Source organism: Fusarium phalaenopsidis (genome assembly GCF_050370095.1).
Source record: "Fusarium phalaenopsidis strain FUZ10S chromosome Unknown contig_32304, whole genome shotgun sequence".
Classification (NCBI taxonomy): domain Eukaryota; kingdom Fungi; phylum Ascomycota; class Sordariomycetes; order Hypocreales; family Nectriaceae; genus Fusarium; species Fusarium phalaenopsidis.
In genome coordinates, this window is record NW_028145404.1 from 221,902 (window position 1) to 237,171 (window position 15,270).

Genomic DNA, 15,270 nt, shown 5'->3' on the forward strand with positions numbered 1-15,270 from the left:
CGGTTGAGCCATTCGTCGTTTCGTCATTTTTCGTTTCGAATATCTTTCCAGTAACTTCCTTGATCTCTGCCTCGTATCCGTCGAGCGTCATCGTTCTCGGGTTCGGTCTGACTATCATCAGGCTTGTGCTGGCAACGCGTCTGTACCTTGAACGAAAGAAACAAATCCCGAGGCGTTCAAGGTTTGAATGACAGCGAGACTTGGCTCAGCGGTGATGTTATATAGGGAATAGGGCACAAAACTGATAATGGGTAAAGATTGAAAGAACAGGGTTCCCATGGAACCAGAAGCGCGCATGAGCGACCAAAATCCCTGCGAAAAGGTCCAGTGAGCAACTAACTACAAGGTAACTTTGGAGACGGGAGGGCACCTACCAGGCCAGCCATCGATTAAATTGGGTGTCTGTTCCTCAGTCTAGACGTCCCTCATAGGTGGTATAAAAAGAAAGGATGAATGTGATGGTGTGAAGAAGATAGGACTGGGATGGGGAGGGATGGGGGGTATTTATACCCGTCAGGGCGACTGTCGCCCTCACATCTTGTGCTGGTCTTTCGTGACATGGTTTCGTGTTTCCAGACTCTGGTCCAAACTGGAGTAAAAGGAAACAAGATGGCTAACACTCAAGTTTCTTTTTGCCATGGAAACCTCGTGCTTAAACTCTCAAGACAGAAACAGGTGGGAAGCTTGTTGAGACAACCCACTGAGATGAGGGATTGACAAACCTCCTCAGCTCCCCTGATGACATGCATCTAAAAACATGATGAGATTAGAATGAGGCTTTGCTAAGGATGCATGCCTGGCTATCATGAGCTTTGGGCACGCCAACTTGGCTATTTGGCACGCCCAATATCCGCTCCCAGAAACATGCAGTTGAGTAAGTACCCAAACACGTCAAGGCTCAAACCTCGCTCACTTGAGCGACACTCAGGCATCACTTGCAAGCAACAGACAGTTAGACAAATGGACAAATGCTCACCCCGACAAGCTTCACTCAAAGGACAACGCATGTTGACGGACAAATAAATGTCGATTCAAAAGGGCAAGCACAAGCTCCCCATGCATCCATTGATTGATTGATTGATTGTACATACGCCCACTGTCTTTAGAGAGTGATGAGAACAAAGACCCCAAAATGCAAACAGTTCCATGTCCTTCCATCCAATGCCATGCCTGTAGTCCAAATAAACGTCTCCCGGCGTGTGCCAGAGATCTCTCGTAGAATCGTAATAAAAATAAATCGCTAGTGGTGAAGGGCTTCTCTCTCGCCCATGATTTGTTAAACATCCATTCATATCCAAAACTCTTTGTCTCGTCTGTCGCGATGACGCGATTCGTCATAACCGACTGGTCTTGTCTTGTCTTCTATGCACCAAAACAAGTATGCAAAATCTGCTGTAGAAAAAAAAGAAAAAACGCCTCAGAAGCTCCAGTAGACGCCGGCCACTCTAAGCCATGACAAGCTCTCGCTCTTTCTTCTCCTTGCTCTTGAACAAAGCCTTGAGCATGTTGTTGCTGTTGCGGTGTGACTTGGGTCGGAGAACAACCTCCATATCGTCCTTGCGACTTCGGCTGTCTCGGCTGTCGATCGATCGTGTCTCGATTCTCTCGGAGCGCTTGCTCCTGCTTGAGCGGTGACTGCGCTCACTGTCGGCAATGCTCTCATCATCGCGTCGGCTGCGGTGGCTGCGGTGACTCCGCTCACTTGCATCGCTTCGGTGACTGCGATGACTCCGATGGCTATCGGTTGTCTTGCTCGTCTTGTTGGTCTTGGTCGTTCGGGTGCTGCGTCGTGACTTGACGTCGAAATCATCTCCGTAGCGATCAACGTTCTCCTTGTTGGCCAGTGGTGTGATGAGCTCCATATCGGCCGTCTCATCCTCGCCAAATGGCACGATACCTCTCCTCCAGGTCTCGATAGAGCTGACTTCACTGAGATCATCCTCAATAATAAGTGCCTCATCCATACCGGCACTGTACTCAGTCGGCGCTCGTCTCGGCGCGTACTCGCTCTGTGTTCGCATTGGTGCAGGGCGGTCCATAGGCTCGTACATGAGAGCCTCTCTCGCCTGTTGCTGCTCCTTGACTCTCTGAACAATCTTCCATCCTCCGAAACAGACGACCGTTACACCGACCGCGATACTCGTGCCGATAAGGAAGTGGGGTGATGAGAGAAGGGAGAAGACTGCTGGGGATCCACTCTTAAGAAGCATCAAGAATGCAGGGGATGACTTCTTGACCAGTTTGGACAGCTCTGCCAGAGAGAGCGCAACGGCGGCGGCGGAATCGGGATCCTTCTGGAGCTGTGCCATGGTGGTAGTCGCGGAATGGTGAAGGCACTTGGCTTCGGTGAGGATTCCCTCAACGCGGTGTACCAGGGCCTTGGCCTCCTTCTCGGTGCCATACTGAGGGTCCAGGTCGGTGCGCTCCGCCAGGTCTGGAGGAATGTTGCCGTATGCGAGATCCATGTCGATTTCCTTGTGAGGCTTCATCTTGACCAGCTCTCCTGTCGATCGGTTCCGCTGCACCATGGCACCGCCACCAGGGCCGTAGGCAGAGGGTGCCACGCTGCGCATCTCGACTCGGGCAAGCTGGCTCTGTGGGGGGATGGCGAGATCCATGGGAATGGTCTCGGCGTACGGGTTCTGGTAGGTGCGAGGAGGCGCTCGGCTCGGGGTCACACTGGAGACTTCGCTGTGTGTCTTGAGGTTATCCATGGTCAGGGCAGGTCGGCTGCGGGTATCGTAGTAGTCGTCTCGAGGGCGGCGGGATTGAGAGGTTACGCTTCGCGATCGGCCACTGCGACGGGAGCTGGCTTGGCTGCGCTGGTCAAAGGCGCGGGGAGGGTAATAGCGGTCGCCATCATCGATGTATCTTGGCTGCTGGGGAGCGAAGTAGTGGGCGTCATCGTCGATGTATCTGGGCTGCTGAGGCGGAAGGCCTTGAGGGTCAAAGGACTGGGAGCGCTGAAGAGCCTTTTCCGACTTGATCTCGGCCTTCTTCTCCTTGTAAGTGCCTTGGGCGTCCTTGAAGATGGAGTAGAGCTGTTTGCCCTGCAGGACGGTTAGTACAGATCGGGAAGCTTGGGGTGGGAGACTAACGGTCTTGATGATCTTGCCGGAGTTGTTAACGATGGTGATTGTCTGCTCAAGCGCGGGCATGATGGGCGGTCAAGCTGAGGTCGCACTCTCTAAGTGATCTTATCGCGGTCAAGAGAGGCTAGACTTGTCGTGCAGGAGGAAGCACGACAGATGCGAATGGGGTGCTTGATATGTAAGTAATCAAGAAAGGAGGAGACCAGCTCTCTCTTTTGTCCGTAACAGTCTCTCTATCTCGGTAAAGAGTAGAAAGAGGGTGCGTGTGTGAGACGACAAGGAGCTGAGGTCGTGCGAATCTAGCGTCAATGCAAGCAAGATCCGGCCTTGTAAAGGCTTGTCTTTGACGTGACGACGGGGATCCCTTTACCAGAGCAAGGCGAGCAAAAGGGAAGAGAATGATTTACACCCGGTCCCGCGTGGGAGCGTGGGATGAGGTGAGTTGTTGCTTGAGTTCCCGCAAAAGTGGGATCCAAGTGGAGAGACTGAAGAGACGGAAAAATGTGGTTGACGATCAGAAGCGGGGGGAGCAGAGGAGAGGTCGGTCAAGTTTGTACTCTGCAGAGCCGGTACTTGAGACTTTCAGCGTGACGAGGGCCTCCCAGAGGTAACCCAGCGCCTATGTTACAGCGGCCTCCCGGGAAGGGCAGCGCTGTGGCAGGGAACAAGCTAGGGGGGCTAGCTCGCTAGGGCCCAGCTAAACGGACCATGTACCCACGAAGAGGAGGGACCTTGCTGGCGGTGGCGCCGGGGAAGAGAGAAGGGTGATTGGGTCCACAGAAAAAAAAAAAGGGCTTTTTTGGGAGGGAGCTCAGCAAGTTGGGAGAGGCGGTGGACTTGTCGGTGAAGAAAGGGAGAGAAAGAAGATGGCAGGGAAAACCCAGGTTCACGAGAAGAAGGGGATGGGATATTAAGGGAGAAAAACGAGGCATCAGTTCCCAAGGCGGCAAACCGGTTGGGTTGGGTATGGATGATTCTCAGGGACAGTATCCTGCAAGCGAATAGAAGGAGAAGGAAACCAAAACTCGGTCGAGTGACAGTGGTGACAGCTCCCGTCCTGTCGTCTCTCATCTCATCCCATCTGCACGATGATGATCGCTCTGCAGTTGGGTCCTGCATGGATCAAGATGGCCGTCAAGTTGGCCCTGCGACTGGTAGCAAACTGTTACGACAACCTGCTTTCGCCTACGTCGGCTCGCATGGCCGTCCGCATGGTCTGGATACTACACAGGCCGGCCTTGGATGATGAAATCTTGCCTGTGCCGTGTCTTACAGTCCATGAGGAAACAAGTCCGTGAGAATTGTGAGCAACTACCCCCGATGAAACGTGAACCTGAACCTGGCGAGACGCCGCCATCAGAATGGTCTCACCACACTTCCTGCCCCCCCCCCTCGACCATGACCTCGCCCAAAAGCCCAGCTCACCTTGGGTCCTGGAGACGCTGCCGATTGGCCCGACCCTGTCTACACCTCCCTCTTGGTCGGGCGCCTGTGCATCGGTAGCGCGGAGTGACCAGGGGAGACATGTGCACCCTCTGGGAGGCCCAGAAAGCCAGCGCTTGACAGCGACCCTATCGCTTCCCCGTGCGGGCCTGGAGGATGGGAGGGGGAGGGCCTGTTCGGCGATTAAGGTCGCGACATGTGGTGTGCTCAAGACCCTATCAAAGGGAGGACGGGGCTGGGGCAGACGAGGAGACGAAGAGAGTGGCTGGGAGGGACACGGCAGAGACGGGAAGACGGTGACGGTGACGACGGATGGCCGGATGTCAATGGAAGTTGACGATCCCGACAGTTTGCAAGGATCATCTTGTTGTGAGCTCTCCCATCGGCTTGATGTGTTCCACGATAAGGCGGAAGAGTCTCGATGTGGGAGAGAGAGTCAGAGAGTGCGTGTCGCACAAGCCTCGATCTCCACTAGCCACTCAGCCACAGTATGCCAGCTGTTTGATCGTGGCTGATGCATCCTCTTTCAGCTGCTCTTGTCACACCCACCAAGAACCAACCCCTACCATGGCCCTGCATCGAAGGTCTGGATTTCTGCAGCGCAGCTCGTGACTTGACGAATAACTTGGACTTCGAGGCCACCGCCTCTCCTGTATTCGTCGTGATCCCGCCACGGCTGCATCAGCACTGTGGCAAAAAGACCAAGACGAGAAAGAACCCCCTTCAGGCCAATCTATAATGCCTCAGTCTTTCCCCGAGGGGATCGTCTTACGATGCCTGCCGCTGGGTTACTGTGCAGTCGATCGTGAACATCCATCATCCATGTTCATAAGCGGGAAAGATAATGCCTCCTTCGTGTTCTCAGAGTCTGCGTAAGACGGTGCTCGTCCCTGATAACTGAGCCCAGTCCACCGGTGATGGGCTGAGTGGTTGGGCTCGGTCAGGGCGACACTGACTGATACACGGGAGAAACGGTTTCTGGACGTTGGAAATGGATCTTCGGAGGTTGATCAGAGGCTGCCATGTGGCAATCTCTCCGTTGGCTCCGTTTGGTTCTTGCATCCCGAAGAAGATGCCGAAGTTGGCCGGCTCACCCTAGAGCGATGACTTGGACGGGTGTACTTGGATACACGACTCTAGTCTCTCTCTGGCTCTCATTATTATATTCCCTCACTAACGTCTATTCCTCTATGGCTATTATTCTACGCCCTATGTCAACATGGGTATCCATCATGTCATGATCCGAAAAACGCTCTAATTGCAAATCTTCCCCTCCATCGGGGCAAGTTCCGAAGGTCGGGGCCCCCAGGAAGGGATTTCCCACCCCGCGCTTGGCAGATATTGAAAGAGTTGAGAGAATGAGCTGGACCGAGTCTGTACAATTATAACGCTACCTCAAAGAGGACAATGTTACACAACTTCACTCCGTCCATTCAGACACGGCAGAGACGTTTCACGGCCGCGGAATCGCGCCTGCGCCTGCGACTTCCCCCAATTAATCCCCAGCTGCGACTGTAAGAGGGAAAGTCCCCGCCTCCGTAGCGTCGTAACCACCTCATCCGACCCCGGACTTTGATTGTCTTGGCTCTGATGCTATATCCCGAAAGTCATCATCTTTTTTTTCATGGAAAATTCTTTTCTTCAAATCTCAGCCTCGTTTGCCTGTGAGAATGAGCCTGCAGAGCCAATAGATTCTGGTTCCGACGTCTTCCGGTATTTGTTTTGTTTTGTTTAGTCTCCACCTCAGCCTTGTCGTCAAACATCATCTGTCGCAAACACCATTTGATTCTCTACCGAAAGAGAGCGACGAGGCTCTGTCGACAGCCTCATCATGGCCGCCTCAACACCACCCCAAGCGTCAATCTCTGTCCTCTGCGGCACCCTCCAGACTGCGACGGCCCGCGCCATTGATGCTCTCCGCGATTTTGTCATCTACTACCCCTCGGCCCGCTTGGACCTTGCGTCACTCTCACGCGAGCTGGCTGAGCTCCAGATGGTCTCGCGCCTGCTGCACCACAATGCCGAAACCCTCGATGCGGGCACTGCGACACTCCCCCAACGCCTCGAGGCTGCATTGAGGGGAGTCGTCGAGAAGGCGAGCGCCCTTTTGGAGGAGACGGATGATGCGCTGGAACCTGGGAGGAAGCCTGAGGACAGGACCCCGGCTTGGCTGGAGCACACGGCCGAAAGGCTGTCGCCGCTGGCTCGATTGGCCGAAAGCTTGAGAATTGCCATGAATCTTGGATTGGACGGGATACTACTGTAAGAAGCTCCATCCTCTAAGCTCAATTGGCCACAGCTAACATGTTCAGGGCCATCAACTCTGAGCCCCACGACGGTCGGCGAGAACTCCCTGGGTACAGCAGCTCCCAGATCCTACAGGAGGCAGTGTCCTTGCGATCGCGAGTGGATGAAGACTCGGATAGTGAAGACTTTCGTGTACAGAGTCAGAGGCCAACACTTTCTGAGTTTGCCGATGCCATTCAAGAGTACATTGAGCAGACCTCAACAGCGGCACCTGACGCACCACCAGAGGCGCCTCCGCCGTCGATATCACCACCTCCTTCACTGGGACCTCCTTCGGGACCTCCACCGTCATTTGGGGAAAGTCTTAGACAAAATTCTAGCAACGCGACTCTTGCTACGGCCCCGGAGTAAGTATTGACTCATATTAGAGACATGCCATGGCTGACATCCCTAGAACAACCGGCTCGTCTGAAGTTGATGAGCCCCCCATCCCCGAATACAATGCCATCGGCATCACAAACCCGAGTCCCCTGCGCATCAGCCTCCGACATTTGGCGAAGAAGGAGCTCTCCAATCATGAGGTGATTGAGGTGGCGTACCTCATCCGCAGCGACAAGCCCACCATCGCCGTCTGCACCATGGAGTCGCCCACCCGCTTCTACGACATCAATGCGAACCAGGTCTCGTGCTTGCAGAACCAGCATGGAGTCAACATGGTTTTCTCGAGGAATGGACGTCAGTGGGCATATCTGAGTGAGGAGGATGGCAGGGTTCTTAACCCCCAGAGCCACGATGGCAAGAATTTCAAGAAGCCCGTCATTCACCTTGGTGACTACATCAATGGGAGGAGGGTATCCATGCCCAAGTGGCCTGGCTCAAAGCCATTGGGCTTTTCTCAAGATGGGAAATGGCTTGCTGTGGGCACGACTCGGGGCCGAGTTGGCCTCCTGGATTGCCTCAACTTCAACAAGACCTCAGTCGTGATACCCTGCCATCAGGACGAGGTGACACATGCTGTCTTCACTCCTGACAGCAAGATACTGGTCACTCAGTCTCGCGACGGAATGATCCGCTTGACTGACACGGAGACGCGCAAGGCTATAGCCAAGCTCGAGACTGACACATGGAAGAAGCCCATGTTCCTGGGCGTCTCGCCTCAGGGCGATATCATCGTCTCCATTTGGGGCGACACCATCTTCCACTGGAACCACGGGACACAAGCTCTCGAGTCGTTTGAGCTTAGCAGCCGCAGGACGCGCGAGGGCTGGCCTATGGCCATATCCCCCGACTGTCGCTTCCTCTGCTGCCGAACCGATGATGGAGTTGACGTGAGTGACCTATATTCAGGTCGCGTGCTGTACACTATCAAATTCCAGAGTGGCTATGCCACTACTGCGGCGTTTAGCTGGGATGGACGGTATTTGATCTTGGGAAAGGCGGCGTCATGGATGGGCTTCAGAGTTGCCATGTCGACCTTGGATGTGTGGGAATTGGTGTTTTAGTTTCACGGCGTTTAAAATGGGATTGTTCACCGTCTTGATGACATTGACGTTGAACAAGCCGTGTATGGTTATAGAATGTATCCAAAGTGTATCATTCAGTCAAAGACGAGGTTCATGTCACTCGACTTCTTTCCACCTTGCTTCTAGCATGCCGACTTGAAGGACACTGCCTCCTCCGACTTGAGATCTCATCTCGCTGGCTTGTCGATCGTATGCATGGCCTTGCAACACCCACTCATTCGCATGTCCGTACCCGGCGTACGAGTTTCCTACCGTGTAGCTATTGCCCATGACTGCAGCTTGCGACCAGCCTAGACTTTTGTAGAAAGTCCCCTGTCTCCCCAGATATTCAGCCTTCATCGCTGCTAGCCGTTGTTGTACCAGGATCTGCTCGCACTGCATGATGGTCTGCGTGTAGATAACGTGTCTCTGCTCTGCAAACGCCAACAAGCCCTGGAGATCACCCGTCTCGCACGCTTCGGTGTATAGCCCCCTCATACGAGGCGAAAAGAGATCGCACATCCTCTCGTTATCCGGTTCTCTCGCGCCTTTGAGTGCATATCGAGGCTCGAGTGCTGTTCCTTGGGCAAAGTTGAGATAGCACTCTTCACAGATGGCCAAGACACCCCATCCCCACCATGGACGGTTCTTTCCAGATTTGTGCTTTGCTCGAGGACATGGCCTCACGTTTATCCATCTTGCAGCATAGTTGGCTAGGAGCTTCCAGTCGCCTAGGTTGTGGGCGTTGTCGTAGGCTTGGAGAGTTCCCTCTGCGCGGGCGTGGTTCATGTTGAAGCAGCAGAGATACGTCGCATCTTGCGATACGTCTTTGTCTTGGATGAACCAACGTGATCCGCCGACAGTTTTTATGACGCCTTCGTAGCAGGCGGCGCATATTCCCCAGCCTGGGGTATCGCCGGGCAACGTGTACCATGTTCCGCCCTTGATTCCATCCTTGTGGCAGAAGGGATATTTGTCGACTTCAAAAGAAGCCTTCCAGAATAGACTTCTATCCTCGTCGGCTAGTGCTTGATGCATCGGGATGAGGCGGTTAAGCTGGCCCATTGTGCATCGTGTCTGGAAGTCTCCTCCGCTAACCTGCTCAAACAGGTCTTCATCTTCAGACCGGTAAAAGTAGTCAAAGAAGCACGTCACGCACGCCTGAAGACTGGAAGACCCATTCTTGAGCTTGTACCATTGACGGTCGTTGGCCTTGATGTCGTTCATGCGTGGACATGGAGGCAATGTCACCCGCACGCTCATCTCCTCTGCAAACTTGGCCCAGTTATCCTCTTTGAGGTATTCTGAGAACTTGCGTTTGAGGAACCAGGCTGTTGAGTCGCAGAAGCACGCTCCCTGGACGGTCTGGAGTTGGTAGTGCTTTGCAAAGGATGTCCCGCTGACATCGTCTTCGAAGCAGGCCTGGCAAAGGGTGCTGTTGGGGACGTCGGGAGTTGTGTACCAGGGATCTCCTTCAGTCTGGATTTGTTCGAGACAGTCTCTGATGGTCATTCGCTTCTTCATAAAGGCTATGCATTCGTCCAAACTTCCTGACTTGATGGCTTCGGGGAAGAGTGTATCTTTGAGACGACGTGATGAGAAGCGACACCTGCGTTGTTTCTTGTCGTCGCAGTACATTTTCGTGAAAGTGTCGCGGAACCTGGTGTCGTAGATGTGTTTGACGTAGCACCAGGCGCAGATGGTGAATTCAGGTAGGGAGGGGTGGAAGAACCAATGCTGTGGTGTTGATGTTATGGCTGAGGAGCAATTGGGGAGTGGCTTGGCTCCGGAGGCGTGTTCTTGTGGTGGTCCTGGTGTGTGGACGCGAGGTGTTTTGGGGCGAGTAGGAGTGGCTTCTTCCCTGGGATGGGCGTTATGAGGTGAAGCCGGAGGCTGTTGATAAGGGGGGTTTTGTGTTGCCTGACTGGAGGAGTCAGGAGGAGGAGGACCAGGTGATGGTGGAAAGTAAGGAACTTGTGGGGGACTCATCGCTCCCTGGTTTGGAGCCGGCGATGGATGTGAGTTTTGATCTTCCTGAGCCAGGCTTGTCTGTGTTCGTGGTGGGAGACTTGGTGGAGGTGGTGGATAATGAGGGACCTGCTGCTGCGAAGGGCTCACTATCGGTTGGTCTGGAGATGTTCTAGGTGGAAATGACGGCGACTGAAAAGTACCCTGCTGAGCCGAAGGAGTTGACTGCCCCTGTGCTGGCTGAGAGGGGCTGTATTGAGCATGGTATTGCTGCTGGGAGGGACTCGGCGGAGGTGGAGGATAGTAAGGGGCCTGCTGCGGCGACGACCCCGACGGTAACTGAATTGTTGGCCCTGAAGTCGGAGATAGGTAGACGCTCTGCTGGTTGTGGGAGCCCGGACTTGTCGTTTGAATGGGAGGTGGTCCTGGAGGTGGTGGAGGCATATACTGCGCCTGTGAAGGACTTGGCGGTGGGTGGCTCGGCGGGCCTGGTGGAGGCGACAGATGCGAGTTTCTCTGGCTAGGAGGAGGTTGATATGACTGCGGCCGACTCGTTTCAACCATGGAAACTGGCCTCCTCGGCAGCGGCGGCGCAACTTCTGCTTCCTCCTTGGCCCTCTGCATCTCATCCAGGAGTCTTTGTTGTTCCCTGATAATCTCATCCTCGGCACGCTGCTGCTGCTTAGCTTCCTCTGCCTTCCGCGCAGCCAGTTCCTCCTGCGCTTGTCGCTGTTGCTTCTCTGCCTCGAGGTTCAACCTGGCCATTTCCTCCTCCGCGCTCTTCATCTGCGCCTCATACTGGGCCTTGTACTGTGCTGCCAATCTCTCCGCCTCGCGCCATTGCGCCTCGAGCTGCTTGGTTGCTTCATCCTGAGCAGCCCGGGAACGTTCAATCTCCTGAAGGGCCTGGGTCTGGGCAGCTTCGAGTTGGGCTTGAGCTCGTGCTTGTTCCTGAGCTGCTTGAGCCTTGGCGGCTTGTAATTGAGCCTCAGCCTCGGCTTGTTCTCGGGCTGCTTGGGCTCTAGCAGCTTGTAGTTGTGCCTCAGCCTGTGCCTGGATCTGCGCTAGATCTTGAGACTGTTGGGGACTGGTCGGACCATACGGCGGCGGAGGCGGGACGTGCTGGTACTGCGGTTGTTGATACTGCTGCTGGGCCTGAGGTTGCTGATACTGTTGATGATATTGAGCCTGGGGTTGTCCATAAGGCGACTGAGGCTGCTGATACTGAGGAGACTGAGGTTGTCGCTGCCAAGAACCCCCAGGTGAACCCTGATTCTGTTGTTGACCCTGTTGCTGTCTCGCCCTCTCCCTCTGATACTCCTGACTCGCCTGCTGCACCGCCTTTGTGAGAGCGTCCTTGAACCACGCCATGTTTGATACCCGATGAGGGGAGTGAGGGGATTCGGATTGATAAATAGCTGGAGGAGGACAGGGGGCCCGGGATGATCGGGGGCTTGGCATTTGTGGTGGGCCTTTTTGGTGATGCGAGACATTCAAGGCTATTTTCAAGCTTCACATACTGCGTGCTCTATTATTGACTGCCTGCATGTATTTGTGTCGAGGTCGTCTTAATAGTATTGGGCTATGTCAACTTCTCAGTTTCATTTTCTGCTGGGCTCAACTCATGCGTAGATTCAGTATCACTGATCTTCCATCCCCGGCTGTTGAAACACCAAGAATCCTGATGACGTAGTGAGCCAGGGCATCCGCATCCACTGCGGAATGCCTCCGTGCCTAGAGATCTATATCACTCTTCAACACATCTTTATGAGCAAGACTTTATTTAATCTCATGATAATCGCCCTAGAGTTTGAGGAGCCAGAGGTTTAAATACTGCAGGTTCGCTCTGATCATTCTGTGGTCACTTTACTACCGTCCAGGCCTAGGGTAAACCCGATCTCAATTATGTGAAGTGTAACTTGGGACTTCACAGGGAAGTCTAGAGAATAATGGTAGTTGGTTCCGGTGTGATGCTGCATGGAGCTTAATACTACAGTAATGTTGGGTCGCATTTTTTGCTATTGTGCCTAATCCTCTCTGCTTCTGGGAGCAAAAGAGCAATTGAGTCAACGATGGGAGGATTTCATTTTATGAGCCTTACCCGATGTCGGCCACCAACCTTATACTCTCACGTTGACAAACCCTACCAGGCTTGACTTGATCAATCATGAGCATTTCCCATTCTGTTCGAACAAGCGACACCGAAGAGAGCCCATGTACCATTGATATACAGCCGTCTACCAGAACCCATCATCCCCCCATCCCTTCCTCTCCCCCCTAATACTCTCAACCAACCCATCCCTCGCCCTCTGAATCTTTCTCGTCGTATCCATACTGCAGCAAAGTCCAACGTCAAACTCTTTCAGGTCAGTCTCGCCCATGGTAGACAACGCCGCGAGACCTAGGTATGCGTGATACATGTCGGGTGGTCCTCCTACGGCCTTGGAGAAGCCACCGATTTGGTGCTGTGTGATGTCGAGGATGTAACGCCGGGAGGGAGGGGCGTTGATGATTGATGAGTTGCCGAGCATCTAACCTGTGAGAATGGTGTCTGTAATAAAGGAAAAGGGGACTTACTGCAAGTGTACCGCCAACCCACCAACAATAGCACGTATCAGCCTTCTTGTTCCACCGTCCATTGAAACCAATATGCCCATAGTTGGTCTCTCCAAGCTTGCTCTCTAGGAAATTCTCCTCAACTTCATCTTCCTCCTCTTCCTTGGCGAGGTAGGCGAACTGTCTGGAGGCGAGGAACTGGAGGAGTCCTTCACGGTTGGGAATCCCCTGCTTGAGAGCGCTCTCAGGGGGATGGGGGGAGGTTGAGTCTAGGGGACGGTCGAGGAGGGATAAAGCACCGATTGCGCAGTATGCGTATCCGGCTAGGGAAGTTAGCTTGAGATGGCTAAAGGGAGAGGGTGAGCGTACCGTGGGATTCGTGCTGTGAGGATTCGGCAACTCCGCCGTCATAGGTCTGAAAATCGTCAGTGAATGTATTTTTAAGAGAGGGGTGACCTACTTGTCCTCTCCGGATATGGGCAATCATCTCATCAACGTTAACATCCTCAACCCAAGCATCCTCACCCTCCTTGACATCGCCTCTCAGCATCCACCGAATACAACTCGCCAGGTAACTGTGCCTCATATCCCTCCCACCGACAATCTCTCCGTCCCAGATATTCTGCCCAAAACTTCCGTCTTCTCTCTGTAGTCTCTTCAACCACCTTAGCAGTTTCATCCTGTCAACGTCCTTGAACGCAGCACATGCTTCGTCCTCATTCTCCGCTGCGGCACCCAACAAAATGAGGGCAAAAAACGTAGCTGCAATGTTGGCAGTTCCCTTTGACGCATCCTGTCCCTGAAGCGCATGCGTCGAACTCCCGCAGAAGCCGCCATCGGGATGCTGCAGACTGAGCACCCAGCGACGGATGGCTGCGCGATCTGAGGGCGTCAGGGGCGCATCGAGCAGATCTAGGGCTGAGATTGTAAAAGTGGCAAATGTGAGACGGGTTGAGTCGTATGCCGTGTAGGGTGATGGCAGGTATGTCTTGTGGCAGCGCTGCCAGTACTTGATGTGTTTCTGCTTATGCAGTGAAGAAGCATCAGGCGAGTCTGCCATTGCGGGAATGAAGAGGTTGTCGCTGCGAAAGGTCTTATAGTTTAGGTATAATAGAAGAAAATGAGAGAAAGAAAAGAAATGGAGGGTAAAACGTAAGCCCTCGAATGTCGATACAGGATCTGAGATGATGCTCACAGCCCAAGTCCTAGCTCAGCTTGTAGGCCTTGTTGGGGCCTCTCACCAGCCACGCACCGCCACATCACATTGCTCGCATTAAGCTTCCCGCTGTGCGCCACAGGTCCCCCGGCTATCTGATTGGCCAAGATCTCACGAAACTCCCCACGATTGTTTGAGCGCGCCATGTGACGCAGCCTAGAGAGTCTACTGCCGAAGCGAAGGTACAGTAGGCCACCCTAGCTTTATCCATCGCGCATCGCATTCATTCATTCGCAGCGGATAAAAGTACAGCGTGACCACACATGCACGCAGACAGACACCAAGTGTGACCTTCGCTCGCTTTCTAGTCTGTCTTTGATTCTCGGGTCTATATTTTAGGCTCCGCCGTTTTGTTTCGTTGTTCTTCCTTCTAGGTTCCCCTCCTTTCACGAGCTACACGCAGACAAACGTTGAACTACCGAGACCAACACTGCTATCCTTGCGACTCAACAACACCTTGAACGAGACGATCTCGAGCCCTTGCCTAGAAACAACTCCGATCCTCTATCAAGCTCGCCTCTGTCGACCCCAACCATGGCGCTCATATCCGCCAAAACCATCATCACCTCCGTCTCCCTCTTCCACCTCACCCTCGCCTACTTCTTCCTCACCAACCCGAGCTCCCTCGATGGACAGGCCCTAGTCTTCATGCTCGGAGAGAGCATGGGAATGGTATGCCTTTCTTTGTCTTGCGCTGAGGCATAGATCAGGTCAAGCTAACAGACATAGCCCTTCGCCAGAGGCTTCGAAATACAAAGTCCCCCGCTCGCTTTCCTCGCCGCCGTCCTCATCTTTATCGGTTTCAGCGATCTCGTTTCCCTTTCTATGCCCGATGAGGTCTGCCTAGTGTTTCACTGGGGAACCCAAGGTCCGTCCCTCGCACCAAACCACAATCAACTTGGCTAACATGTTCCCCAGCTCCTCTGCGCTCGTTCCTCTCCCTCGGTTTCGTCGTCTACATCTACATGTTCGGCCCCTCCTCTCCCATGTACGACTCCTCCTCGCGCAGCCGCCTCTCCCACCCGAGTTCACACAACCCATCCTACCGTCCTGCTGGCTGGGGCGGCGACATGCTCAAGAACCGCCTGTTCTTTACATTCATCTTTATCGAGACCATGACCTGGTTCTGGATCTGGGTCACCCTCCGAGAGGAGCGTGAGGTCATCATGAGCAAGAAGTCCAGGAGACGGAGCCAGTCGTACTCCAACTGAGGAGTCGGATGTATCTTGGGTTTAGGTGGGCTTCT

At 53.9% G+C, this 15,270-nt stretch overlaps 5 protein-coding genes across 5 annotated transcripts; 2 read left to right on the top strand and 3 right to left on the bottom strand.

Moving 5' to 3' along the window:
- Positions 1-1,445: 1,445 nt before the first annotated feature.
- Positions 1,446-3,158, bottom strand: LRP88_09398 (uncharacterized protein; the record flags this gene model as incomplete). Its single annotated transcript, XM_083245884.1, has 2 exons — positions 1,446-3,050; positions 3,099-3,158. The coding sequence occupies 2 exons, from the start codon at positions 3,156-3,158 to the stop codon at positions 1,446-1,448; spliced, it is 1,665 nt and encodes a 554-aa protein (XP_083096997.1).
- Positions 3,159-6,366: 3,208 nt separating this feature from the next.
- Positions 6,367-8,284, top strand: LRP88_09399 (WD40 repeat domain-containing protein; the record flags this gene model as incomplete). The annotated part of the gene is made up of 3 exons (XM_083245885.1): positions 6,367-6,797; positions 6,848-7,189; positions 7,237-8,284. 3 exons carry the CDS (start codon positions 6,367-6,369, stop codon positions 8,282-8,284), a joined length of 1,821 nt encoding a protein of 606 aa, XP_083096998.1.
- A 117-nt stretch (positions 8,285-8,401) lies between these two features.
- Positions 8,402-11,623, bottom strand: LRP88_09400 (uncharacterized protein; the record flags this gene model as incomplete). The annotated part of the gene is made up of 1 exon (XM_083245886.1): positions 8,402-11,623. The coding sequence occupies one exon, from the start codon at positions 11,621-11,623 to the stop codon at positions 8,402-8,404; it is 3,222 nt and encodes a 1,073-aa protein (XP_083096999.1).
- Positions 11,624-12,538: 915 nt separating this feature from the next.
- On the bottom strand, positions 12,539-13,868 carry LRP88_09401 (protein geranylgeranyltransferase type I subunit CDC43; the record flags this gene model as incomplete). The annotated part of the gene is made up of 3 exons (XM_083245887.1): positions 12,539-12,586; positions 12,830-13,131; positions 13,265-13,868. 3 exons carry the CDS (start codon positions 13,866-13,868, stop codon positions 12,539-12,541), a joined length of 954 nt encoding a protein of 317 aa, XP_083097000.1.
- Positions 13,869-14,558: 690 nt separating this feature from the next.
- LRP88_09402 (increased loss of mitochondrial DNA protein 1) lies at positions 14,559-15,235 on the top strand (the record flags this gene model as incomplete). Its single annotated transcript, XM_083245888.1, has 3 exons — positions 14,559-14,696; positions 14,754-14,892; positions 14,943-15,235. The coding sequence occupies 3 exons, from the start codon at positions 14,559-14,561 to the stop codon at positions 15,233-15,235; spliced, it is 570 nt and encodes a 189-aa protein (XP_083097001.1).
- Between the last annotated feature and the right edge of the window lie 35 nt (positions 15,236-15,270).